Below are 27,561 nucleotides of genomic sequence, written 5' to 3' on the forward strand. Positions count from 1 at the left end.
TTTTCACTTCTCTGCTGTTGCAGTCTAACATGAAGCCTTTCAAGCTTTGTTTATTTGCGTTCATGCCAATTGTACGTAGAAAGAGACAGAAAACTGGTGTGCCTAATGTCAAGGTGCACTTTCCGACCTCGTACAGTCTTTTAGATGATTTTATAGATGCCGAGGAGGAAATTCCTCTCTGCTCCAAAAGATAAGCAACAGCATAATAACCTTTAAAGAAAAAAATATTTATTTGTTACAGCTGATACAAATCCTGCAATAAATCTCCAGTGTGTGTACTTCCTGCTTTATTGGAAGCAGACATAGGATGAACATCCTGTGTTTACAAATTAGCTTCTCTGCTGAGGCAGCCAGCTGGCACAGCTGAGAGTTAAAATTACACTTGTGATTATTTACATGTGAGGGGGGATTAATCAGGCTAAACTCTCTATATACATACAGGGTGCATTTCTATATGTTTTCCTTCCGTCCTTGAGTTGAAGTCTAGCTTTGTGACAGGCTTTCCTGGGTCGTCTCTGTGGAATGGGTGGCAAGCATATGGGCTGCCCTACAGTGATCAAAAAAGCTTTATTTCCGGCATTTATTAACCGACCAAGTACCGCAAAGTTACCGACCATTTAATACACTTACCGCAACATTACCAAACGATTACCGACCGTTTTACCACACTTTTATCGAACATTTATCACACTCTGTAAATTTTTAGTGAATACTCAGAAAAGTCGGTAATTATCACTTGAGGTAATTTTCCGACCAAAAAAGTGTTACCGCACATGTTATTGTGAATAGAGCCCAATGCAACAAGGATCACAGACAGAAAACTGTCAGGACCATGGTCATGACATCACTCTGTGGGAGGGGTTTCATCAAAATATCAATATAGCCATACAGACCCCCCTGATGATCTGTTCGCGAAAAGGAAAAGATTTCTCGTGGGAAAGGGAGTATCAGCTACTGATTGGGATGAAGTTCAATCCTTGGTTAAAGTTCCATTTTAAACTGCTTTTGTTTTATAATTTTGGGGCGCCTCCAGTTGTGTTCTTTCTTGCTTTGTTACTCCTGTTGGGATGGGGAGGGTGTTGAAATTGATACTTGCATTATAGGGTTCTCTTTTTGGAGCAGCAACCACACCTATACCAAGGCTGAGTGGGGACGGTACTTCCCCACATGCTATCTTGAGTGGTTGCTTGTATGAAGTGGTGGCTTGTATGAACCTGGTGAAGTGGCCATTCAGGGCTATCTTGGTTGAGAATCTAATGTGTGATAACCCCCCCCCCCCACTGTCCATGAACTGATAACTCACTGCACCCCATCCTATCCCATGTCCCCCATTCCCCCTGCTTTGGCAATGTCTGTATTGAAGCTTGGTCATGCCAATAAAGCTATCTTTGATTTGATAAGTTAGAGAAAGGTCTGGAGCACCAGATCAACTTATGCAAACACATTGTTTACCTCCTTATGCTGCCGGAAGCCAAACCAGCATGCGCTGTGCCATTGTCTCTCCTCCCATCCTCAGAGAGACAGTGTGCGCGATTCTGGTATACCAGAGCAAAATGTCTACTCACTCCGCCCAGGTGCATGCGTGCGTGTGTGTGTGCATTTGGTGTCATCACAATAAGGGGGCTGTTGATTCTTTGCAATTGTTTTAATGCTGGGAACACGCGATGCAATTTCCCGTCCGATCTACAGGTAATCGCACAGGAAGTTGTAGCGTGTGTACATGTTCAAACTGCTCCTAATCAATAAAGGGATTGATTTTACGATGATAACTTCGCAAAATCAATCCATTTCTCGATCGAAAACAGACTGAACATGTCAGAAATAATTGCCCGATTCCCGTCAATCGAATGGGAAATTGCATCGTGTGTTCCCAGTACACGTTTCTGTCAAAGGAGATCTGAACTGTGGCAAAAAAAAAAACCTTAAAGAGACTCTGTAACAAAAATTGCATCCTGTTTTTTATCATCCTACAAGTTCCAAAAGCTATTCTAATGTGTTCTAGCTTACTGCAGCACTTTCTACTATCACAGTCTCTGTAATAAATCAATGTATCTTTCCCCTGTCAGACTTGTCGGCCTGTGTCTGGAAGGCTGCCAAGTTCTTCAGTGTTGTGGTTCTGCTATGAACTCCCCCTTCCAGGCCCCTCTATGCACACTGCCTGTGTATTATTTAGATTAGGGCAGCTTCTCTCTTATCTTTTACAAGCTGGATAAATCGTCCTCTGAGCTGGCTGGGCTTTCACATACTGAAGAATTACAGACAAGGGCAAAGCTGTTTGCAGGAAGAAACGAGCAGCCTGAAACTTCAGTGACTGAGAACAGGGGGAAATAAACACTCAAATGATCTCTTGAGATTCAAAAGGAAGGCTGTATACAGCCTGCTTGTGTATGGATGTATTTTCTATGTGTGGACATACTGTACATCAACCTACTTCCTGTTTTGGTGGCCATTTTGTTTGTTTATAAACAAACTTTTTAAAACTGTTTTTAACCACTTTTAATGCGGCGAGGAGCGGCGAAATTGTGTCAGAGGGTAATAGGAGATGTCCCCTAACGCACTGGTATGTTTACTTTTGTGCGATTTTAACAATACAGATTCTCTTTAAGGTGTATTAGTGCACCCTGATTGATCTCTTCCCTGCTTGCTGATTATCAAAATCGAAGCGAAACAAAGAGTGAGTTGGTCTCTAGGTTGGAAGGAAAGGTGCAAGCAGAGCAAAAAAATAAGATCTACTTACCTGGGGCTTCCTCCAGCCCCTGGCAGCCTATGTGTCCGTCGCTGCAGTTCTGGTTTGTCCCAGGATCCCCTCCATTGCAGATACTAACCTTGCCAGGTCAGCATCATCTGCGCCCGCGTGAGAGCGAAGCAGCGCTGCTCGCAATCTCACTCACATGGCTTGGAGCGTTCTGCGCAGGCAGGGGACAAATGCGCAAGAGGGACAAATGAGGAGGAAAGAAGGACAGGGCTCCCAAAGAGGGACTGTCCCTCCGAAAAAGGGACAGTTGGGAGCTATGATTGTTATTTTCATTACAGTTCCTCTTTATAGCATCATAGCAACAATTTCGTAATTTGCACCTGTTGCGGGTCTAGGTGTTGGCTGGTTGACTCTCTGGTATTGGAATCTGTGGTGGGTGCAGAACTGAAGCCACCAACTGCTGCAGACTAATATTTACGTACTTCTGCTTCAACTGATGGTAGAGAGGACAGGAATGTACTGTAGAGTGGGCACATGTGATTAATTAATACAGGAGAAAAACTTGTGAATTGTCACCAAAAACTTTATTGCTCTCTGGCATCATATTAACAGTGACGGCATCACAGCAAGGTTCTACTGTTGTAGACTAGAGGTCTCCAGGTAGTGTGTGCATCAATATGACAAAGAGTAGGCTAGGACAGGCATTATTTCACCCGTCAGTTCTTCAGGGAGAAATGAAACTGTTGTAATAATTGTCTGTGTTAAACCCAGGAGCCTGTAAAATAAACACAGATATGCTATTTCATAAGCATTCTCTACCAAACTACGGTAATCATAAAATGTGTAAAATAATAATAATAACGCACAGGCACTTTTGTCTGTATGTATATGTATGTATGGTAAGTAAAAAAGAAAAAACAATGCACTATGGCGCAAGCAATCTGCATGAACTGTCAAAACTTCTGTGTTTTGTACGAAGGGATTCTGGAGCTTTGGAGAAGACTGTGAACCCTCACTGACAGAATTTACTGAGGTTATTTAACACCAAATGTTGTCCATGGAAAACTGGTCTGTTTGTATCACAAATATGCTTAGTCACCTACCACAGGAGTAAGGGCTCATTCCCATTAGACATAGCATGCAGGAACCCAATTCCATGCACATGTTCCCAACGCTTGACATTCATGTTGGGGTCTGTCTTAGCGCAAACATTGACCACTTCAACACAATATAACTCGACTGGAAAATGTGTACGTCATGCAATAGTTTTCCCAGGCGTGTTACATCAGAATATCTGTATTGTGAACAGTAACATGAAAGTTAATGGAATTTAATGTTAGCATGCGTGTCTCACACATTTTGTGTCATAACTGACAGCAACACACGTAGTGTGAATGAATCCTAAGGGAGCAGAAGTAAAACAAACTCTCAACAAACAAACTGTCCATACACTTCACTAGTAGTCTTACCATGTTTGGAGATATGCTGGTAATAGGGGATCTTGGCGTGATCCATCACATGTAGAAAGTGCAGTTTTCACAGACTTAAAGTTAGTTTCAATGTCTCTCTTTAGAACGTCTAAGTATAGGCAACCATTAAAATAACTGAGCACTTTCTAAAGAAGAGAAGAAAAAAAACATCATGTACAGCACCGTATTAGAGTTACTATCTCATTGATAATTTTTTTTATTATTCCTGTGTGTAATGTAATGCATGTACAACAGATTCAGATTCATTTCACTAGCAAGAGGTATATTTCAGCCCCCTTGGCTGACAGGTTAATGTAGAGACCACATAGGTTTCTGTGGAATACATCGGAAATCGCAGAAATTTCAGCTATACAGATAATCTGTAATTTTAAGCCAATCAGACACAGGATGAAACAACCTATCAGAGAATGAGGATTTCTATTGTGGTAAGCGGTAGCGTAAATTTCTGTGGAAATCCGCTGTACCAATAGTCTGTAATTTTAAGCCAATCAGAAAACTCGGGATGAATCAGCCAACCAGAGAATGAAGATTTGTAGTGTGGTAAGCAGAAGCAGAAATTTCCGTGGAAATCCGCCATACTAATACTTGGCCATTTTAAGCCAATCAGAATGAATAAGCCAATCAGAGAATGAGGATTTGTAGTGCGGTAAGCGGTAGTCAGAATTTTTCGTGGAAAACGGAAATCCGCAGAAATCGGAATACCGTCAGAATACTGCTAAATACCGCCAGAATACAGCGGTAGCGGAAATCTGCATTGGCGAAAGGCTGACTTTCCGCAGAATCAGAAATCGTCAGTTCCAAACATCCCTAATTCCTAGTATTCAACTGGTACTCCACAGATAGAGGCACTGCATGGAAAACCACATTAATACTTCATACATTTCTATACCGTTACTGACAGGATTACTTACATAGAGTACAGACAGCTGATGAGCTACATATTTATGGCTTCCCAAGTGTTTCACATCATCTTCCAGCTGTTGGCTCAAAACCAGAAGCTGATTAAGTTTTCCTATATGTGCATAGTAATCTATAGGAGAGAAAGGCATGGAGGCAGTACATTCAATGTTAGGCGCACAGTCAATAACATACATTTCTTTTTCTTCTTAATATGAGGTAAGCCTGGTACACACTTTCAATTATGATTGGCCAATCACTGACCAATTTTACCACCTCCATGGGTCAACAGATATTGTGTAAGCAAACCCTCATACTACACGTAGGTGGTAACATTTTTCAGTGATTCACCAATCATGATTGAAAGTGTGTACCCGGTTTTTGTTTTTACAATGTTACAGATTGCCCAGCAAGCTCCTGGTGAAGCAAAGCTCCTAGGAGTGTGTGAGGGGCTCAAAAGGACCAAAGTTCCCTCTTATTAAAAACGCTATGTAAGGCAAATTTCTGTTTTGTACAGCTTTTTTACAATGTTCATTTATAAAATATTTAGTCAGTGTTTGTCCATTGTAAAATCTTTCCTCATTTACATTTTGAACTTTATAACAGGTGGCGACATCTTTAATCCTGTCAGGTTTCAGCTCTGAAAATGTTTGTATACTGAGAGTTGTGAAGCCAGTAGAAAATATACCTGGAATGCTCTGGAAGGAGAATGAACAGCCTAGGATAAGCATCACTGGGAGGGTAGGGCTACATATCAATATACAGCAATATATAGATATGTTTCTGGTACTGAAACCAGGAAATTTACTGCAAAATTTGGTATCCTGAATAATTTACTGCATTCTACTATACAGTATGTCACTACAGTGCCTCTTTAAAGTGCGTTTGAAGCAATTAAAAAAACACCACATACTCTCCTAAGGAGAGGGAAGGCACTGGGTCGTATAGAGCCTTTCTCTCACCGTCCGCTCGTTCTAGCGCTGGCTCCTCCATTCAAATCCCCTGCCTTCCCTTCCTCTCACCGTCCGCTCGTTCTAGCGCTGGCTCCTCCATTCATATCCCCTGCCTTCGCTTCCTCTCACCGTCCGCTCGTTCTAGCGCTGGCTCCTCCATTCAAATCCCCTGCCTTCCCTTCCTCTCACCATCCGCTCGTTCTAGCGCTGGCTCCTCCATTCATATCCCCTGCCTTCCCTTCCTCTCACCGTCCGCTCGTTCTAGCGCTGGCTCCTCCATTCATATCCCCTGCCTTCCCTTCCTCTCACCGTCCGCTCATTCTAGCGCTGGCTCCTCCATTCAAATCCCCTGCCTTCCCTTCCTCTCACCGTCCGCTCGTTCTAGCGCTGGCTCCTCCATTCAAATCCCCTGCCTTCCCTTCCTCTCACCGTCCGCTCGTTCTAGCGCTGGCTCCTCCATTCAAATCCCCTGCCTTCCCTTCCTCTCACCGTCCGCTCGTTCTAGCGCTGGCTCCTCCATTCATATCCCCTGCCTTCCCTTCCTCTCACCGTCCGCTCGTTCTAGCGCTGGCTCCTCCATTCAAATCCCCTGCCTTCCCTTCCTCTCACCGTCCGCTCGTTCTAGCGCTGGCTCCTCCATTCAAATCCCCTGCCTTCCCTTCCTCTCACCGTCCGCTCGTTCTAGCGCTGGCTCCTCCATTCATATCCCCTGCCTTCCCTTCCTCTCACCGTCCGCTCGTTCTAGCGCTGGCTCCTCCATTCAAATCCCCTGCCTTCCCTTCCTCTCACCGTCCGCTCGTTCTAGCGCTGGCTCCTCCATTCATATCCCCTGCCTTCCCTTCCTCTCACCGTCCGCTCGTTCTAGCGCTGGCTCCTCCATTCAAATCCCCTGCCTTCCCTTCCTCTCACCGTCCGCTCGTTCTAGCGCTGGCTCCTCCATTCAAATCCCCTGCCATCCCTTCCTCTCACCGTCCGCTCGTTCTAGCGCTGGCTCCTCCATTCAAATCCCCTGCCTTCCCTTCCTCTCACCGTCCGCTCGTTCTAGCGCTGGCTCCTCCATTCAAATCCCCTGCCTTCCCTTTCTCTCACCGTCCGCTCGTTCTAGCGCTGGCTCCTCCATTCAAATCCCCTGCCTTCCCTTCCTCTCACCGTCCGCTCGTTCTAGCGCTGGCTCCTCCATTCAAATCCCCTGCCTTCCCTTCCTCTCACCGTCCGCTCGTTCTAGCGCTGGCTCCTCCATTCATATCCCCTGCCTTCCCTTCCTCTCACCATCCACTCGTTCTAGCGCTGGCTTCTCCATTCAAATCCCCTGCCTTCCCTTCATCTCACCGTCCGCTCGTTCTAGCGCTGGCTCCTCCATTCAAATCCCCTTCCTTCCCTTCCTCTCACCGTCCGCTCGTTTTAGCGCTGGCTCCTCCATTCAAATCCCCTGCCTTCCCTTCCTCTCACCGTCCGCTCGTTCTAGCGCTGGCTCCTCCATTCAAATCCCCTGCCTTCCCTTCCTCTCACCGTCCGCTCGTTCTAGCGCTGGCTCCTCCATTCAAATCCCCTGCCTTCCCTTCCTCTCACCGTCCGCTCGTTCTAGCGCTGGCTCCTCCATTCAAATCCCCTGCCTTCCCTTCCTCTCACCGTCCGCTCGTTCTACCGCTGTCTCCTCCATTCAAATCCCCTGCCTTCCCTTCCTCTCACCGTCCGCTCGTTCTAGTGCTGGCTCCTCCATTCAAATCCCCTGCCTTCCCTTCCTCTCACCGTCCGCTCGTTCTACCGCTGGCTCCTCCATTAAAATCCCCTGCCTTCCCTTCCTCTCATCGTCCGCTCGTTCTAGAGCTGGCTCCTCCATTCAAATCCCCTGCCTTCCCTTCCTCTCACCGTCCGCTCGTTCTAGCGCTGGCTCCTCCATTCAAATCCCCTGCCTTCCCTTCCTCTCACCGTCCGCTCGTTCTAGCGCTGGCTCCTCCATTCAAATCCCCTGCCTTCCCTTCCTCTCACCGTCCGCTCGTTCTAGCGCTGGCTCCTCCATTCAAATCCCCTGCCTTCCCTTCCTCTCACCGTCCGCTCGTTCTAGCGCTGGCTCCTCCATTCAAATCCCCTGCCTTCCCTTCCTCTCACCGTCCGCTCGTTCTAGCGCTGGCTCCTCCATTCAAATTCCCTGCCTTCCCTTCCTCTCACCGTCCGCTCGTTCTAGCGCTGGCTCCTCCATTCAAATCCCCTGCCTTCCCTTCCTCTCACCGTCCGCTCGTTCTAGCGTTGGCTCCTCCATTCAAATCCCCTGCCTTCCCTTCCTCTCACCGTCCGCTCGTTCTAGAGCTGGCTCCTCCATTCAAATCCCCTGCCTTCCCTTCCTCTCACCGTCCGCTCGTTCTAGCGCTGGCTCCTCCATTCAAATCCCCTGCCTTCCCTTCCTCTCACCGTCCGCTCGTTCTACCGCTGGCTCCTCCATTAAAATCCCCCGCTGCGGGAGGCTTCTGAAGTGCTTGGGAGCCCGAGTGCTCCCAAAGACGGGCAGCTGTGTATTGCGATTACATGAGTGCGCAAGAATGCTTTCTTACTCGTGCGCAGTACGGAGCGGCAAGTCTTCGGGAGCACTTGGCCTTCACAAGACTTCTGAAGCCTCCCACAACGGCAGGCAGCAGTCTCTGACCTATCGGTCAGAGATTCCTAAGGGGGAGCCAGCGCTGAAACGCGGGACTGTGAGAAGAACGAGAAGGCTCCATAGGACCCAGAGCCTTCCCTCTCCTTAACCACTTGAGGACCGTAGGCTTTACCCCCCTTAAGGACCAGACCCTTTTTTTCCATTCAGACCACTGCAGCTTTAACGGTTTATTGCTCGCTCATACAACCTACCACCTAAATGAATTTTGGCTCCTTTTCTTGTCACTAATAAAGCTTTCTTTTGGTGCTATTTGATTTTTACTTTTTATTATCAAAAAAGACATGAATTTTGTCAAAGAAATGATTTTTTTTAACTTTCTGTGCTGACATTTTTCAAATAAAGTAAAATTTCTGTATTCATGCAGCACGAAAAATGTGGACAAACATGTTTTTGATTAAAAAAAAAAACCCATTCAGCCTATATTTATTGGTTTGGGTAAAAGTTATAGCGTTTACAAACTATGGTGCAAAAAGTGAATTTTCCCATTTTCAAGCATCTCTGACTTTTCTGACCACCTGTCATGTTTCATGAGGGGCTAGAATTCCAGGATAGTATAAATACCCCCCAAATGACCCCATTTTGGAAAGCAGACATCCCAAAGTATTCACTGAGAGGCTTAGTGAGTTAATAGAAGATATTATTTTTTGTCACAAGTTAGCGGAAAATGACAGTTTGTGACAAGAAAAAAAAAAGTTTCCATTTCTGCTAACTTGTGACAAAAAAAAAATGAAATCTGCCACGGACTCACTATGCTCCTCTCTGAATACCTTAAAGTGTCTACTTTCCAAAATGGGGTAATTTGTGGGGTGTGTTTACTGTCCTGGCATTTTGGGGGGTGCCTAATTGTAAGCACCCCTGTAAAGCCTAAAGGTGCTCATTGGACTTTGGGCGCCTTAGCGCAGTTAGGCTGCAAAAAAGTGCCACACATGTGGTATTGCCGTACTCAGGAGACGTAGTATAATGTGTTTTGGGGTGTATTTTTACACATACCCATGCTGGGTGGGAGAAATATCACTGTAAATGACAATTGTTTGATTTTTTTTTACACACAATTGTCCATTTACAGAGATATTTCTCCCACTCAGCATGGGTATGTGTAAAAATACACCCTAAAACACATTATACTACTTCTCCTGAGTACGGCGATACCACATGTGTGGCACTTTTTTGCACCATACCTGCGCTAAGGGGCCCAAAGTCCAATGAGTACCTTTAGGATTTCACAGGTCATTTTTGTTTCAAGACTACTCCTCACGGTTTAGGGCCCCTAAAATGCCAGGGCAGTATAGGAACCCCACTAATGACCCCATTTTAGAAGGAAGACACCCCAAGGTATTCCGTTAGGTGTATGGTGAGTTCATAGAAGATTTTATTTTTTGTCACAAGTTAGCGGAAAATGACACTTTGTGAAAAAAACAATTAAAATCAATTTCCGCTAACTTGTGACAAAAAATAAAATCTTCTATGAACTCACCATACTCCTAATGGAATACCTTTGGGAGTCTTCTTTCTAGAATGGGGTCATTTGTGGGGTTCCTATACTGCCCTGGCATTTTAGGGGCCCTAAACTGTGAGGAGTAGTCTTGAAACCAAATGTCGCAAAATGACCTGTGAAATCCTAAAGGTACTTATTGGACTTTGGGCCCCTTAGCGCACTTAGGGTGTAAAAAAGTGCCACACATGTGGTACCGCCGTACTCAGGAGAAGTAGTATAATGTGTTTTGTGGTGTATTTTTACACATACCCATGCTGGGTGGGAGAAATTTCTCTGTAAATGACAATTGTTTGATTTTTTTTACACACGATTGTCCATTTACAGAGAGATTTCTCCCACCCAGCATGGGTATGTGTAAAAATACACCCCGAAACACATTATGCTACTTCTCCTGAGTACGGTGATACCACATGTGTGACACTTTTTTGCAGCCTAGATGCGCTAAGGGGCCCAACGTCCTATTCACAGGTCATTTTGAGGCATTTGTTTTCTAGACTACTCCTCACGGTTTAGGGCCCCTAAAATGCCAGGGCAGTATAGGAACCCCACAAGTGACCCCATTTTAGAAAGAAGACACCCCAAGGTATTCCATTAGGTGTATGGCGAGTTCATAGAAGATTTTATTTTTTGTCATAAGTTAGTGAAAAATGACACTGTGAAAAAAAACAATAAAAATCAATTTCGGCTAACTTTTGACAAAAAATAAAATCTTCTATGAACTCGTCATACACCTAACAGAATACCTTGGGGTGTCTTTTTTCTAAAATGGGGTCACTTGTGGGGTTCCTATACCGCCCTGGCATTTTACGGGCCCAAAACCGTGAGTAGTCTGGAAACCAAATGTCTCAAAATGGTGTCTCAGGGGGTGGGTAAAGGGGAAAATAGATGCAATCAATGCACTGGGGAGGTGATCGGAAGGGGGTCTGAGGAGGATCTGAGGGTTTGGCCGAGTGATCAGGAGCCCACACGGGGCAAATTAGGGCCTGATCTGATAGGTAGGTGTGCTAGGGGGTGACAGGAGGTGATTGATGGGTGTCTCAAGGTGTGATTAGAGGGAGGAATAGATGCAAGCAATGCACTGGCAAGGTGATCAGGGCTGGGGTCTGAGGGCGTTCTGAGGGTGTGGGCGGGTGATTGAGTGCTCTAGGGGCAGAAAGGGGTCTAATCTGATGGGTAGCAGTGACAGGGGGTGATTGATGGGTAATTAGTGGGTGTTTAGGGTAGAGAACATATGTAAACAATGCACTTGGGAGGTGATCTGACGTCGGATCTGCGGGCGATCTATTGGTGTGGGTGGGTGGGTGATCAGATTTCCCGCAAGGGGCAGGTTAGGGGCTGATTGATGGGTGGCAGTGACAGGGGGTGATTGATGGGTGATTGACAGGTGATCAGTGGGTTATTACAGGGGGGATAGAGGCATACAGTACACAGGGGCGGGTGTCTGGGGGGGGGGGGGGTCTGGGGAGAATCTGAGGGGTGGGGGGTGATCAGGAGGGGGCAGTTTAGGGCATAAAAAAAAGAATAGCGTTTACAGATAGTGACAGGGAGTGATTGATGGGTGATTAGGGGGGTGATTGGGTGCAAACAGTGTTCTGGGGGTAGGCAGGGGGGCGTCTGAAGACTGAGGTGGGAGATCAGGGGGGCTGTGGGCAAAAAAAAAATGTGTGGTGTATACTTACTACTGCTTCCTCCTCGCTGGTGGTCTCTGGAACAATGAGACCACGAGGCGAGGAGGAAGCGTGTATAAAGCACTTTGTTTTCCTAGCAAAGTGCTTTATACACTTAATTTCGCTCGATTGCGGATTTCCTCCGCCCGCCGGCGCTGCTAATTGGCCGGGGACTGGAGTCTAAGTCCCCGGCCATCGATCCCCGGTGGAGGATCGCGTCACGGATGACGCGATCGCTCCGCCCATGCCCGTACAAGGACCGCCGCCTCTGTGCATGCGGCGGTCCTTACGGGATCCACTTTCCGGGCGCCCCTGTGCAGTGGGCGGTTGTTAAGTGGTTAAGCGAGTATCTGTTTGTTGAAAAGTGGGCGTGGCTATGCATTGGAATGTGGGTGTGGCCATGGATGGAGCCAAATTTGCAAACCAAATTTAGGGCTCATGCAAAAAAACAAAAATTCAGCATATCACATAAATAGGCAGAGTTACCTGGCTTCTGTGCTGGCTGGTTTGGCTTCCTGCTGGGCAAGCTGGCCTGCTGCCAGCCCCCCTCCCCCCAAGAATTCCCTGGCCTTCTAGTGGACCCCCATGGGCCTCCCTTTGAGGTATCACAACTCCCAGCATGCTTCCATAGAAGAACCACAGCGCCCTGCATACCCCCATAAAGGCATCACAGCACCTAGCATGGCATCACTGCACTCAACATGTCCTCATAGAGACACCATAGCACCCAGCATACCTCCCACTGCCATGTGCTGTGGTGCCATGCTGGGTACTATGGCGTCATGCTGGGTGCTATGGGGCATGCTGGGTGCTGTGGTGCCATGCTGGGTGCTGTGTAGTGCCAGACTGGGTGCTGTGGTACCTCTGTGGGGCATGCTGGGTACTGTGTGGTTCCCTGCTGGGTGCTGTGGTGCCTCCATTCTGGGGAACATCCGGGGCACCCCAGAATAGATCCGGAGCACATGCCACTGACTTTTGGGGCTAGCAACGCCCCTGATACAGGAAGTATTTGTTTAGCTCCAGGTAATGACCAAGGATATACTCAGAGGAAGGAGGAGTGCACAAACAAAAATCAGTTTAGGTCCTTAGACAGTATGTTGGACAAGCCAGCATTTAATGTAAACATATACAATTTTGGTAATGAAATCATATGTCTCTCACCATCCATTGGAGGTCTCTCCAAAATATCAACAGGTCTTTCATGTATGATGTATATTTCCACCCTCGGAAAAAGGATAGATAATCCTGAAGTGTCCAGATAGTCCTAAAGTAAATCAGAAAACAGGACTGTTTACTTTTTGCCACTGAAATTGATATTGTTGTCGAGAGACCCTTGGGTTATATAATTTGATGTCATTTCTCATGCACACTCACTCATCCTGTATGTGATCTAAAATCTCTTGTTCAGATGTTTAACCAGATATATCAATAATGCTTGTTCATTTGATTATATTTATCAAATAAGTGATTTTCCTTCAAATGTGTATCAGATCAATCTTTGCTTATATTCCTATGATTGAGGGCCCGCTTCCACTATTGCGGTGCGGAATCGCCTGGATTCCACCGCTGACGAAATCGCATGCGGATGCGATTCCGCATGCGTTTTTTGCTGCGAATTCGCATAGGTGAGGGTATATGCGATTTTAACCTTGTCACTGCCTGTGTGAATTTACATTGGTACCTATGCGAATTCGGTGCAAAAAACGCATGGCAAAAACGCATGCGATTTCCCTATTAAATACATTGTGTGCGATTCGCCTGCATTCCACACGCAGGCGAATTCTGAGGGCTCTGCCATGCAGAAAAATCCTGCACAGAAAAATGCACAGCAAAACTGACAAGTGGAAACAGGCCCATCCATTTGTATTGGCTGTGCGAATCCGCATGCGGACGACGCATGCGGACTCGCGATATTGGAAACGGGCCCTGAAAGCAGCAGCTTGTACAGATGGGTTACAAGACAGTGACAGGATGCTTAGCTTGCAGTTTGTTGGAACGAGACAATCACAAGATTATGAGAAGACAGCAAACAGACATTACTCAACTAGAAGAAGGCTTATACCAGCAGATTTCAGTAACCAATGGACAATCTAACATCAATCTAGCATGTTCAGCAATTATTATTTTATATGGACTATGTATAGCTTTAAGACAACCCATTTTTATACGTCATATTAACATGTGATTACATTACGCCATAAGCTTAATAAAAGCTCTCCCGAGCTCTTTCGGGCAGAAAATTATACCATCAACGTTTGGTGTGAGACTCTCAATTATGCATGCATAATCTGTTTTTGATTCCAGGTGAGACCCGAGGCCTACATCCTTGAGATATTTCTCTTGTTATTAATATCACATTTTAAGAGGCATAGGAAGAAATTATTTGATAAAATTCTTCTATAAATTCTTGCTACAAGCAGCAGATCATCAAACTAGGGTTGCACTAACTGATCATTTAAGGTGTGCTGATAGAAGGCCTTAAATGGGGCTTTCATAAATAATAACAATAACCAGGGTGACATAAATTGTTTTAGTCCTGTTTTTAAAAGCATGCATGGCGTTCCAACTGTTTACAGTGAAAAATGTTATATGTGCAGATGGAAAGGATCCGCAACAGGAAAGTGTAGGGGTGCAGAGGGGCACATGGGGGGTCTTAAAGTAAAAAAAAAAAGAAAAAATATTTTTCAAACAAATGCATGTTATATTTACCTCTAGACATGGTATTGGTTCTGATAAGTAGGTCAAACATTCTTTCATTCTTTCGACAAATTCTGAGCCTGAAAAATGAAGTGAGATGTTAAAATTATTTTCCTTTTAATTTTTCATCAGGCATAATCTCTGAACGCAAAACAAGTAAACAGTCAGTATATGGATATTACATATAGATGAATGGAGCTTCCAGAACAATGAAGACTGAATATTATTATTACTTTTTATAGCGCCAGCATCTTCCGTGGCGCTTGTCTCTATCAACAGGTTAGTTAGACTGTAAAACATTTCAGAAACCCCCATGTAAGCAAAATCTTAAAGGGGTGGATTTGTCATCAAGCATAGTAGCAGATTTGCTTATTCTTGATCCATAGCCTGGATCTACTAGGATGTTCTTTCTAAAGTGATGGATAGTGGAATTTGGCACACTAGTAGTTAAGTACTTAAATAATTTTCTCTACAGAAATTCTACCAATACAAAATAGTAAAATATTTTTAGCCCTGTTAGTGAGAGGGTATGGAAGCTGTCATATTTATTGCCCTTTAAAGGACAACTTATGAAGAGAATTATACAAATTTAAATGTATTTGTATAGAATGTACAGAATGTATATCCAGAATAAAATGCACTGTATTTTTTTTTTCCTCTCCCACTGTCACTTCCAGTAGGTAGTTAATTAAATCTGACATGCTTACATAAGGCTCAGTATTTTACACAGTAACTTTAAAACAAAAAATAGCATAATTCAATTGTCACTCATTCTCTATAATTTTGGGTGATATTCTGATATCTGTACAAATACCCCCATCCCTCCCCCCCCCCCCCCCCCCGTCCCCCCGTCCCCATCTTCTGCAGCCAGATATTCTGTAACTGCCCTAACTGAAGTATTTCCAGTTTCCTACTGTATTCTCTTGCAGGGGGACTTCTCCCCTCTCTCTCTCCATAGAATAACTAAGTGTGCAGCTCTGTTCCGGGATTGCTAGGAGTGACAAAAATATTATGCGCATATCTCATTTTAGCTCCATTTTATGCACATATCCTCACACAAATAACATTTAATATATGTCCTATTTGCTTTTTAGATACAGCCAAAATCATCATTGTGTACATTTAAAGGACAACTGAAGCGAGAGGGATATGGAGGCTGCCATATGTATTTCCTTTTAAACAATACCAGTTGCCTGGAAACCCTGCTGACCTATTTGGCTGCAGTAGTGTTTGAATAACACCAGAAACAAGGATGCCGCTAATCTTGTCAGATCTGACAAAAAATGTCAGAAACACCTGATATGCTGCATGCTTGTTCAGGGTTTATGGCTAAATGTATTAGAGGCAGAGGATCAGCAAAATAGCTAGGCAACTAGTATTGCTTAAAAGGAAATAAATATGATATAAATATGGCAGTTTCCATATCTCTCTCACTTCAATTGTCCTTTAATAAATAATATTTTACAATTGAGATTTATATTTCATAATTTCGCTTACCCAGAGTATGAAATATGTCAGACTCTCCAAGACTTAAGTCATCTGCAACTTGTTCTTGAAGCTAGGCAGGAAAGATATATATAATTTAATTAATGAAATTTTCAAATCAAGCCTCAACTGACTGGTGTTCGGGTGGTATTCCTGGTTTGAAAGCTTGGTCATGCTACTCCCACCCCTCTTGCTTGGTCTATGCCACGCCCCCACCTTCCCTTGCCATGGCTTCTCCCAGAACCTTGGTGATGGCAACACCTTGCCTCTGCACCAGGATAGGCAGCTGTCAGCTGGGAGATAGCTAGTAATAAAGCAGAGCATGATCATCCACCAGGCAACCTAGGCAGGTGCTTGGGGCCTAGTGGGTGTCAAGGGGCCCACCTGCCACCTTCTATGACCTCTTTCCACTTAAGCTTACCAAAAGGAGGCCCCAAATCTACTACCTTGCCGAGGGCCCCATTACATCTGAATCCATCTGTAATCAAGTCTATGGTAAGTTTCTCATCTGGCTATGGAGATTCACCCACTACACCTAAGCACCATTTATCACAGTAGCCAGTACTGCTGAAATGGTAAGGCTGCTTAATGTACACTGTGCAGCCTGACTGGCAGATAGGCACGCAGTGACCCAATATGCAATTACTTTTAAAGTAATATATACTGTAGTCATCTTTTTATGTTATACTTTCCCAGTGTGCTTTCACTCACAAGTACTGACAACGACTTACCTGCTGTACTTCACCTCTAATGAGAATATCAAGCTGTGAACACAGCGCAAACATCTCCAGAGCCACCTGCTTGCAGCTCATGTGTATTGGCCACAGAGGTTTCTTCACATGGACCGTCACTATAAAATATGCAACAGACAACAAGAAGACAGGCGACCTTAAATAACTTACATCAATTACAGTCAAATGGAATTCTAACAAATCAGTTAGGCACATCTTTAAAATATAGCTCTCCCACTTGGAAAGGGACATGCCCCAGATTCCCCATGATTACAGCTGTAGCACTTTATCTGTCTTTCTTCATCTGGCAGTCCCAGTGTACTGAATGAATTGTGGTGTATCTACACTTTATCTATAAACTGTCCTATGGCATTCTGAGGGTTTGTTTACACTACACTATGTCCATTTTTTGCATTGGAAGTGCATTAAAACTGAAAGCCCATGTTAATCAACGAACATATTTCATGGGCACATCCAATGCCTTTTTATGTTCGCAAGTAAAACCTAAAAAAACTAGCAGTATGCTGCACTTTTTTTCTGGCGGAAATACTAATTTTCATATCATGTTTTTTATCCAGCTTCTGACACACACATTTTAACGCCTATGAACACACATGTTAAATGCTGAAAAACATTTGTACCTGAAGTATGTTCTCAAAAATGGAATGTGGCTTATACGTGAGTTAAAGTGGAACATTAACCCAGCATTGAACTTCATCCCAATCAGTAGCCGATACCCCCTTTTCCACAAGAAATATTTACCTGTTCTCAAATACATCATCAGGGATGTCTGTATGGCTGATATTGTGGTGAAACCCTTCCCACAGCGTGATGTCATGGCCGTGGTCATGACAGTTTCCTGTTTGTGAACCTCATTGCATTGTGGGAATTAATGACTGTTTCCAACTGCCAAGCAAGCAGTATTTCTCTCTGTGCATATACAGTAAGTAAAACAAACAAATAACCTTTTAGCCTATCACATTGTTAGTGGGTGTGTTTATACATAATGGCAGTTGGTGCTGTTTTTTTCCATGTCTGCAAGCAGTAAAGATGATGACACACAGGCTGATGGTGGATCAAACAACATTAACAAATTACACAGCAAATATCAACCATTTCTTGATCTATATTCTATTTTGAACTTCTCTCATTCCAATGTACCATATTGATTTATTTTTTTTATTCCCCTGCTACGTTTTGTTTAAGTTCCTCTTTCTAGTCTCCTGAAAGCCTCATGAGCCCCACATTAAGCCTTATGTAATCAGTGTCGTATTCCTAGACCTTGCTTCATCTTCTGGAATGGATGCCACATCACTCCTTCAATCTTATGTGGGACTAGCTGACCTAAGCCTGTTTAAAAACGGGCTCTAGGCCTGTCACCGCATGTCACTGCGCGTGCGCCCGCCACGCACGCAACCATGGCGCGCACACGCTCGCCCGTTGGCTCCGTCCGCTGCTTGAAGTCGCACGTCACTCCCCCTCAGTGTCTCTGCGCTCATGGGAAGTTCGTTATCAGCAGGGACACACACACAAGGACACACACGGACGCAAAGACACTTGGATTTTATTAAATAGGATTCCTCCGCTAGGTGCTGCTGATAGTCATTGCATCCACTTCAGGGTGCCATCACCTTGTCTGAGCAGGGATAGCTACTGTGTGACTCACCCACAGTTATCAGAAGATAGGAGGACTGGCGATGCCACTCACAGACATGAGGCTTGGAAGTAGCACCTAGAGGACTCAGGTACTGGCAGTGGCACCCAGAGAACATAAGAACTGGTAGGTCAATATGGCTCTATTATTCTGTTTAACATGCTCTGCATTCATAGTGCTTTCCAATGTGTACACTGCTCTACATAAGGGTTATGGTGGGACCTATTGGCAGTTCACAGTATTTTCTGTCATTTTGGCATAAACATCCAGGTGTCGGGTTATACATGGTGATTTACAGTACAACCACACTGTTGACAACATCTCTTTGTGTCTAACTTATCCCATAAGCTTTTTAAACACGTGTTCTTCCAACTGCCCTAATGGCGCTCATACTGATGATTACATTTTCAGTTACGCCAATGCAAATATTCGAATTTCAATAAAAGGAAACCATATAGAAACATGGCAGTATGATCAAAAGCAACTGAAGCATTGCCATAATTGTTACTATTTCAATAAAAGCTAAATTGAAACAAACAATAATTATTAAAACATTAACTGTTCAGTCGGTTTCATAAAAGAGTTAAATCAGCTATAAAAGGAGACTTTGTGTTGCTGTCTGTAGGTAACTGTACAATATGTTTGGCTGCTAGTACTACACACAGGCTGACCAATACAGTGTCTCATCTTCACTCCCATTCTAGTGCATTGTGCCACATTATATACAGACATAGACTCACTGAAAGGAAAACACAGGTTTTTACGAATACACTACCTTTACTATGTGAGTGGTAGAGGCAGGGCTGGCGCAGAGGCTGAGACTGACTCACAGCAGCCATCCTTACATAATCCACAAAACAAAAGGAGGATTTTCTGAAGATCTACAAAGGAAGGACAGGATTCATCTAGCATGCAGCATCTATTTTGTGTCCGAGGATGTAGAAACAGCAGAATGATGCTAACTGGTTTCTGCTCAGCCAATGGCAGTCAGTCTTTGAAAGGGATGTGCACAGCACAAGCTCTGTTCAAAAATGCATGAGAGGAAGGAGCACAGATACAGCTGAAAATACAAGGCTATTCCTGTTTTTTTCAGTGATCTGAAAAGAATCTTCAGAAAGTTCTGCATCACTTCACCACAACATTAATTTTTAGGATTATTTAAAACCAGTGTGCAGCGACTTCTAACAACCTCATCTTGCTTTTCCATACATTTAGGCTACGTTCGCAGTGGTGCATTGTGGTGCAACGCAACAGATTCATTGTAATGGTGAAAGTCATAGTGCAATGTTAACCCTTTGCAATGGTCACAGTGTGTCCGGTACGGTGCAGTCTAACAGAGTGTGGAATCCAAACGCAGGCATTCAGTGCATTACCGCACATTGCGCACTTTAACAGTGACAGCGCGGCATTCTTTTCAACAACTGTATACAACACAATGCACACATACAGTGCGACTTTTCTGTTCCATGGCATACCTGCTTGTACAGGGAATGTAATGCAACTCCCACTGTGAGCATTAGGCAGTGTTCACTACACAAACTTTGCTGCATACTGAAAAGCTGCAAGTGAACCCACTGCTCCATCAGTTGTATGGACATGTTTCCCATCTCTGTGTTGTAACAAGCTATGTTGTCCAAACACACTTTCTACAGTACCTTTCTAGATAAAGCGCATTAACAAACACATTACCTCAGCAACCTTCATGCTTTGAAAAGTAATGTTATAAAGTGAAGACTGCATGTTACTTTATGCCCACATTATTGTGCTACCATTGCACAATGCCCATTGTGAGGACAAAAAGGGGATTGATTACTCATAGTTTCCACTTTCCAGTGAGTTACTAAGATTTTTTCTTTATTCGGTCCTGTGATGTACATTTTGCAACAGGAACATTTCATATGATTGCCCATCCTGAAGTTAAAAGTGAAACATTTCATTACTTAGAGTGACAAATTCCTAGTGATGTTAAAATAGTAAAGCTTAAAGAGAATCTGTACTCTAAAATTCTTACAATAAAAAGCATACCATTCTATTCATTATATTCTCCTGGGCCCCTCTGTGCTGTTTGCCTCTCCCTGCTGCAAACCTGGCTTGTAATTGCCATTTTTATCCAGTGATTACAAACAAAAGAAAGAGCAAGTGATACGCAGAGAGTAAGCTCAGTGTGTGAGTCATACAGAGTGTGCAGGGGGCCTGGAGAGGGTGTGTATAGCTTCTGCCAATGACAAGCAGTGCAGCACATTCCACACATTCCAGCCTCAGCCGACAGAGCCGACAGAGGAGAGCAGATTAGATCATATAACAGAGATAACACAGCCACTGTGCAAATAGGTAAGGCTGCAGTTAGACAGAGCGGATAGCAGAAATAAGGATGAACATGTTGTTACAGAGTCTCTTTAACCCTCCTGGCGGTTTGCTAAAAATCCGCCAAGGGGCAGCAAATCCTTTTTTGGAAAAAAAAAAATTCTTTTTCATGTAGGGAGACAAGGTCTCGCTACATGATAGCCGCTGCTCAGCGGCATCCCCCCAGGCCCTCCGCAATCGGAGATCAGGAGATCCCGTTCAAAGAACGGGATCTCCTGGAGGGCTTCCCCCGTCGCCATGGTGACGGGGCGGGATGACGTCACGTCGTGACGTCAAAGGGGACTCCGATCCACCCCACAGCGCTGCCTGGCACTGAGTGGCCAGGCAGCGCACGGGGGCTGGGGGGGGGGGCGGCCACGGCGGATCGGCGGGTAGCGGCGGCGATCGCATTGCACACGCAGCTAGCAAAGTGCTAGCTGCGTGTAGCAAAAAATAAATTATGCAAATCGGCCCAGCGGGGCCTGAGCGGTGCCTTACCGCCAGGAAGGTTAAAGAAAACCTGAACTGAAAATAAAAAGTAAAAATAATCATACACAGGTCAGACTTACCTCCCATGTAGTCTACTCCTCAATCTCTTTCTCCTCTCCTGCGTCCCATTTGTCCATTGTGATCAATGGAATTCTCCATCCTCCATTTTAAAAATGGTCATTACTCCATAACAGCTTCCTGGTCAGCACGCTGTTAAACTAATATCACCCACTTGAGCCATAGGGAAACATGGACATTACCTTGCACATTCAGTTGTAACTGACAGCTGCTGATATATATAACGGACAGCAACTGGTATATTTCAGTTCTGACAAAATCTTGTCAGAACTGGAAGGGATCACTGTAAGAAGAAAATGGTGAGCTTCTGAGAGGAACTGATGGTGAGGTTAGTATGTAATCTTCATTTGCAGCTATGTTATGTGTTTATTTTAAATATTTTTACTCACTTCAGGTTCCCTTTAAGCAATCACTTTCAATCTGTGGGTGAGTAGGCGGTGAGCAGGCTGAGGAAGGGCTCCGCCCAAGACATGTTGTGTGTCTCCTAGCTCCTATACAGCTGATTGCTTGACAGCCTGTGGTGTGCAGTCTGATTTGCAGGGGTGTAATAATAGCCCCCAGCAATTTCATTAGCCGCGATTGCGCTATTTACTTGTCAGGAATGGAGCCCGATCGCAGCGAGAATAATGTGCGCTGGCGACTGCGTGCAGGGAAAAAGTTATGCGCACACTAGTGGGAAATGAGCACTTCGATTTCCATGTAAAATGTGGTGCTCTAGTGATCGGCAAGACGGATGCAATTTGGAAGCAGATTGCAGCCAGTGTAAAAAGGCCCCAACTCCTTGATGCATGTCACAGCCTACCTGTGAATTGTTGCTGACCATATCCACCTTTTTATGAACACTGTGTACCGGTTTTCTGATGGCAACTTACAGCACTATGATATACCATGTCACAAAGCACACTTTGGCCCATATGTAATTCACTTTTTATCCTGACTTTTCTCCTAGCCATCTTGTGATAAAATGCATTTTAAAACCTCAGCAACCAAGAAAATATTGAAAATAATTTTGATAGTACTTTTTCTAAAACTTTTGGGTACTTTTTCAATTGTAACATGCTGAAACGTTATTTTAAAGGGGAGGTGAAAATAATCTGCTAGGAGATAACTTGAAAGAAAAAGTTAATTGTATATGGGTTATTATCTCAAATTGGTTTCTTGAACATGAAGATTGTACTCCAGGGGCCTCCACAGTCACCAGATCTCAGTCGAATAACGCACCTTTGGGATCTGTCGGAATAAGAGATTTGCATTACTAATGTGCAGCCGTCAAATCTGCAGCAACAACATGATCAGGGTTGCTCACCAGAGATCGCGAATTCGAATTTCACGGGTAGATTTTCATGGTTGCAGAACTCGAATTCGAAGAGCGATACTGCTCCCGAATTCGAATGTACCCGAATAGTCACTCTCGAATTCGGCCGTGATCACGGGTGTTATCGCGTGATCACAAATTCGGCTTCGGTATCCAGGGGATGACGTCATTGGGCCAATCAAAAGGCCCCCAGCCGAGGCCCTAGCAACCAATCTGAGGAGGGGAGCCTGGCCCTCCCCTCCTCTATATAAGGCGGAGGCCATCTTAGGGAGCGCGTCCTTGCTTGTGACTCTGCGGTACTGAGAGCATCTCCAGTGCTGCTGTGTGTCTTAGCAAGTGCTTTTAAACTGTTTTACCCAGCGTTTTACCTCCTGAACACATTCTTAACACCTTTATTGTACTCATTTATAGATAGCTAGTGATTTGATTGTTATAGTTCAGTCAGCTAGTGTAGTGTAAATACTGTATACTGTGCTAGCCTAGGTAGCCTTAGCCTACTAGCTTAGGTAGGTTAGGGATTATAGTTAGTTGTGTACTAGTACTAGTTTAGTTAATTTGTACTGTTAATCTGTGAGTTTATTAGCTTCAGTACTGTGTTAGTTACTGTACAGGCCAGCATCTGTTGTGATCTGTGACTGGCTGCGTGTCATCTGCCCAACCCTATTGATTACGTCCGTGTGTGACCGACTTTTATTGTCACTCACTGTCTGTCACGAGTTAGTTATCGACTACTACACTACTACTAGGGGTTATAGTTAGTTGTTACCTTCGTACTAGTTTACTTAATTTGTACTGCTATAGTCTGTGAGTTAATTTAGTGCTGCAGGCTTCACTACTACTGTGTAATAGTTACTTCACAGGCCAGCATCTGTTGTGATCTGTGACTGTCATCTGCCCGACCCTATTGATTGCATGCGTGTGACAGACTTTTATTGTCACTCACTGTCTGTCACACAAGTTAGTTATGGACTACTACTAGGGGTTATAGTTAGTTGTTACCTACGTACTAGTTTACTTAATTTGTACTGCTATAGTCTGTGAGTTTATTTAGTGCCGCAGGCTTCATTACTACTGTGTAATAGTTACTTCACAGGCCAGTGGCCACTAGGCCAGGCCAGCATCTGTTGTGATCTGTGACTGTCATCTGCCCGACCCTAGTGATTGCGTCCGTGTGTGACAGACTTTTATTGTCACTGTCTGACTGTCACACGAGTTAGTTATCGACTACTACACTACTACTAGGAGTTATAGTTAGTTGTTACCTAAGTACTAGTTTACTTAATTTGTACTGCTAGTGTAACGATCTGTCAAGATCAGTGTCACACCCAGAGCCTTGATTATTGGTGATCCGCAGAATCACCACTAATACAAGGATTGACCTGATTATATAGCAATCTGCGGAATTGCTAATAATGCGGGCTGATCAAAAAGGTAGTAGACACACGAACAAATGCAGCAAGATACAATGCAGTATAAATTCACAAGTTTGTGGAAATGTCCACCACACGGTAATTCCTCAGAGGTGTGGTTACCTCTGAATGGGAACCCCGTGTGTGAGATCCTCCAAGGGAAGCAGTGGGGGAGTCTCGGCCTCTGGCAGTAACGGTGTGCTAGGGCGGGCGTCTCAGAGAGGCAAGCCTCAGATAGTAACCCTACAGTGGGAGACGTTCCACTGAAGGGAGAAAGGTCAGACAAATAGAGGTTCGGCAACAGTTCAGGCGGCAACAGTACAGAAACATGAGACAAGAGAATAGTCAGAAACCAAGCCAATAGTCGATAACGGTTCGGGCTGGCAAAGTACAGAATCAGAAAACAGAAGAATGACAGGCACAGAGTCATACACAATAAATCAATACGGTTTAATATGCGTATATACTGGCGATAAACCAGTATATAACGCAATATCAAATACAAGACTGGCTAAGTGTGACAAGTGCCGGGATCCTGCCGGATTATCACACGGGAACTGACTAGGTCTGAGTGCTGACACAGGGTATCGCAAACACAGACAAAGTGTGACTGAAAAGCACTTCCTTAAATACTGCCTGGAAGAGAAGTCTCCACCCCAAGCAGCAACCAATCAGGGCAGGCAAAAAACGTCAGCTGACCTCCAGGTCAGCTGACACGCTTTCTAGAGGTATAAAGGCGTGCCTGGCGCGCGCGCGCACTCCCTAGAGGCAAGATGGCAGAGCCCTGATGAGCAGCACGCCGGTGAGTTTGGCGCGGTGCGCCCGGAGAATCTTGCGCGGCGGATGCGGACAAATTTCCGCATTCCGCATTGGAAAGTCTGCCTGCCGGAACGGATGTGACCATATTTCCGCAATCCGTCCGGCGTCGTGGAACTTTTGTTACAGCTAGTCTATGAGTTTATTTAGTGCCGCAGGCTTCACTACTGTATAATAGTTACTTCACAGGCCAGGCCAGCATTTGTTGTGATCGGTGACTGTCATCTGCCTGACCCTATTGATTGCGTCCATGTGTGACAGACTTTTATTGTCACTGTCTGACTGTCACACGAGTTAGTTATCGACTACTGTACACTACACTACTGTTAGTACTACTACTATTAAAAAAACAAAAAAAAACAAACTTTTTTTTGGTCACTCACCACCAGTCACCACCAACCCAGACTCTTTATTAAAGTTTACATCCTTTCCCGCCCTTTATATATATACTTTTTTGTTTTTCTTATTGTGTTTGTATATTATTGCACAATGAGGGCGAGGCACCACCAGGAGAGGCAGCGCCATTGCTGCAGCCACTGGCAGCACCAGCAGGTCTGTGACTGGTCAGCCGCCAGCCACTGACCGCAGAGTTGTGGAGGAGGGAGCAGAGGCGCAGCAGCGCGTTGCGCCCATCTTTGAGACAGGTCATCGCCCCGGCCCATTGCGGAGAGTCAGGCGCAGGCCATTTCCAGCCAGACCTCCAGCACCAGCAAGACCAGTGCCACCACCAGGCCTCCGGTCCACAGCAGGCCTCCACCACCGCTTGAGGTCACGTCGACCCCAGCGACCAGCCTGCCCTCACTGAGCTCGCTCTTCACCCCAGGGACCGCGGGCGTTTTGAGGGATGTTGTGGAACAGTTTTAGGAGGAGATGATGGGGGCATGCAAGGAGGAGTATGAGGTGGAGGAGTTTGTTGTTGGCGCACAACAACCAAAATTTCATGAGGAGGAAGAGGGGCCTGATGTAGGGGATGTGGGGGCAGAGGAGTTGGTTGAGGGCTCAGAGGAGATGTTTGGGGATGATGATGATGATGATGAGGTGGGGGACCGTCCTTATGTGCCACCACCACAGTTGGGTGAAGGCAGCTCGTCATCGGAGGAGGAGGTGTCTCTGGCACAGAGGCGCGGCAGCAGCATGGCGGCCAGCACAGGGCGTGGAAGGCAGGAGCCACCGCCTGCTGCTTCAGCCGCTACAACCACCCGCACCAAAGCTCCTCCAAGCAAAGGGAAAAAAACACAGCCCTCCAAAGGCAAAAAACCTCCCCAGCCCTCAAGCTTGAAGGGCAAGTTGAAATCCCCAGTCTGGCGGTACTTCACTGTGTGCATTGACGACAAGATCCATGCCATTTGCCACAGTTGAGTGCCTGCAGACCCACTTGGAGACCAAACATTTTCAGGACTACAGTGAGTTTCTGAAGCTGAAGGACAGTGGCGCAGGCAGTGGTCAGAGCCAGACAGCCACTGCACAGACTTCAGCAGCAGCATCCCGCCCTCCTGCTCATCCAGCATCAGCAGCAGGAGCACAGGAACTCACTGCTCCCCCCCAGGCAGCCAGTCCTCAGTGGCCTCATCTGCTCCCTCCACAGTCGCCTTCTCATCCTCCTGTGCAGGCAAACACCGCCAGACCCTGCTAAGCGAGTCCTTTCCCGGTGTGGCCAAGGTTCTGCCTCCCATAAACAGGCGCATTCGGGTGCTGAACGGGTTGCTTGCCCGGGCCATGTGCTCCCAGCTCCTGCCATACTCCTTTGTGCAGGAGGGGAGTGACATGAGAACGCTTTTACAGTACGGGATCCTGGAGTGGCGAATCCCAAGCCGCCACTACTTCTCCCGCACGGCGATCCCAGCACTGCACCGCTTTGCTATGGCGAACGTGGGCCGCTCGCTCGATCACGCCGTGAGTGAGCGGATCCACGTCACCATGGATTCATGGAGCAGCCATTTTGGGACAGACTGCTACCTGTCCTTCAAGGCCCACTGGGTCAGCCTGGTGGAATGCGCCAGCGAGGAAGCAGCAGGTCCATCCTCGGTCGCATCAGCGGCACCAGTTGTTCACTATGTGGTGCCACAACGCGAGGTCAGCGTGAAGCAGCAGCTCCCACCGCCAAGCGATCCCGCCTCAACAGCAGCGTGAAGGCCCGCCATTGCCAAGCGCTGCTGGAGATGAGAAGCCTGGGGGAGAACAGTCTCACGGCAGCCAACGTACTCCGCTACCTGAGGGAGCAGGAGAAGATGTGGTTGACCCCCAGAGGCCTCAGAGTCGGATTGGTGGTGTCCGACAATGCGGCCAACCTGCTGGCTGCCATCAACAGGGGACACTTGACCCATGTCCCCTTGCTTGGCCCACGTCCTGAACCTGGTGGTGCAGAAGTTCCTGCGCACCTACCAGGGGATGGACAATCTGTTGGAAGCGGCTCGGAAAATTGTGCGCAGTTTCCACCCCTCAGCTGCTGCCGCAGCAAACCTGGCCAACATGCAGCAGCACGAGGGCCTGCCACGACACCACCTTGTCATCGATGTGCCAACTCGCTGGAATTCCAACCTGGCAATGTTGGAGCGGCTGGTTGAGCAGAGGAGCGCTGTCAACCGCCACATCGTTGAGGGCACTCTCGCCGGCACCACCAAACTCCAGCTCCTCTCCAACGCACAGTGGGGGCAGATGCAGCAGGCCTGCTTGGTGTTGGCTCCCTTCCTGCAG

The 27,561-nt window shown here is 45.8% G+C and overlaps 1 protein-coding gene across 3 annotated transcripts in view; it reads right to left on the bottom strand.

The window, feature by feature from the left end:
• Positions 1–3,272: 3,272 nt before the first annotated feature.
• The window catches only part of LOC137546101 (uncharacterized), a 34,390-nt gene continuing 10,101 nt past the window's right edge, over positions 3,273–27,561 (bottom strand). For 2 of the 3 annotated variants that reach the window (XM_068268114.1, XM_068268112.1), the window contains exons 2-8: positions 16,764–16,882; positions 16,045–16,105; positions 14,560–14,627; positions 13,012–13,114; positions 5,097–5,215; positions 4,165–4,310; positions 3,273–3,470 (exon numbers count right to left, since the gene is read on the bottom strand). In XM_068268114.1, the coding sequence (XP_068124215.1) occupies positions 3,368–3,470; positions 4,165–4,310; positions 5,097–5,215; positions 13,012–13,114; positions 14,560–14,627; positions 16,045–16,105; positions 16,764–16,882 (719 nt within the window). In that variant the 3' untranslated portion in view covers positions 3,273–3,367. Of the gene's footprint in view, positions 3,471–4,164; positions 4,311–5,096; positions 5,216–13,011; positions 13,115–14,559; positions 14,628–16,044; positions 16,106–16,763; positions 16,883–19,192; positions 19,339–27,561 lie in introns of those variants that run through there. The other variant, XM_068268111.1, reaches the window with a different exon arrangement.

Source organism: Hyperolius riggenbachi, chromosome 2, assembly GCF_040937935.1.
Source record: "Hyperolius riggenbachi isolate aHypRig1 chromosome 2, aHypRig1.pri, whole genome shotgun sequence".
In the NCBI taxonomy this organism is placed as follows: Eukaryota; Metazoa; Chordata; class Amphibia; order Anura; family Hyperoliidae; genus Hyperolius; species Hyperolius riggenbachi.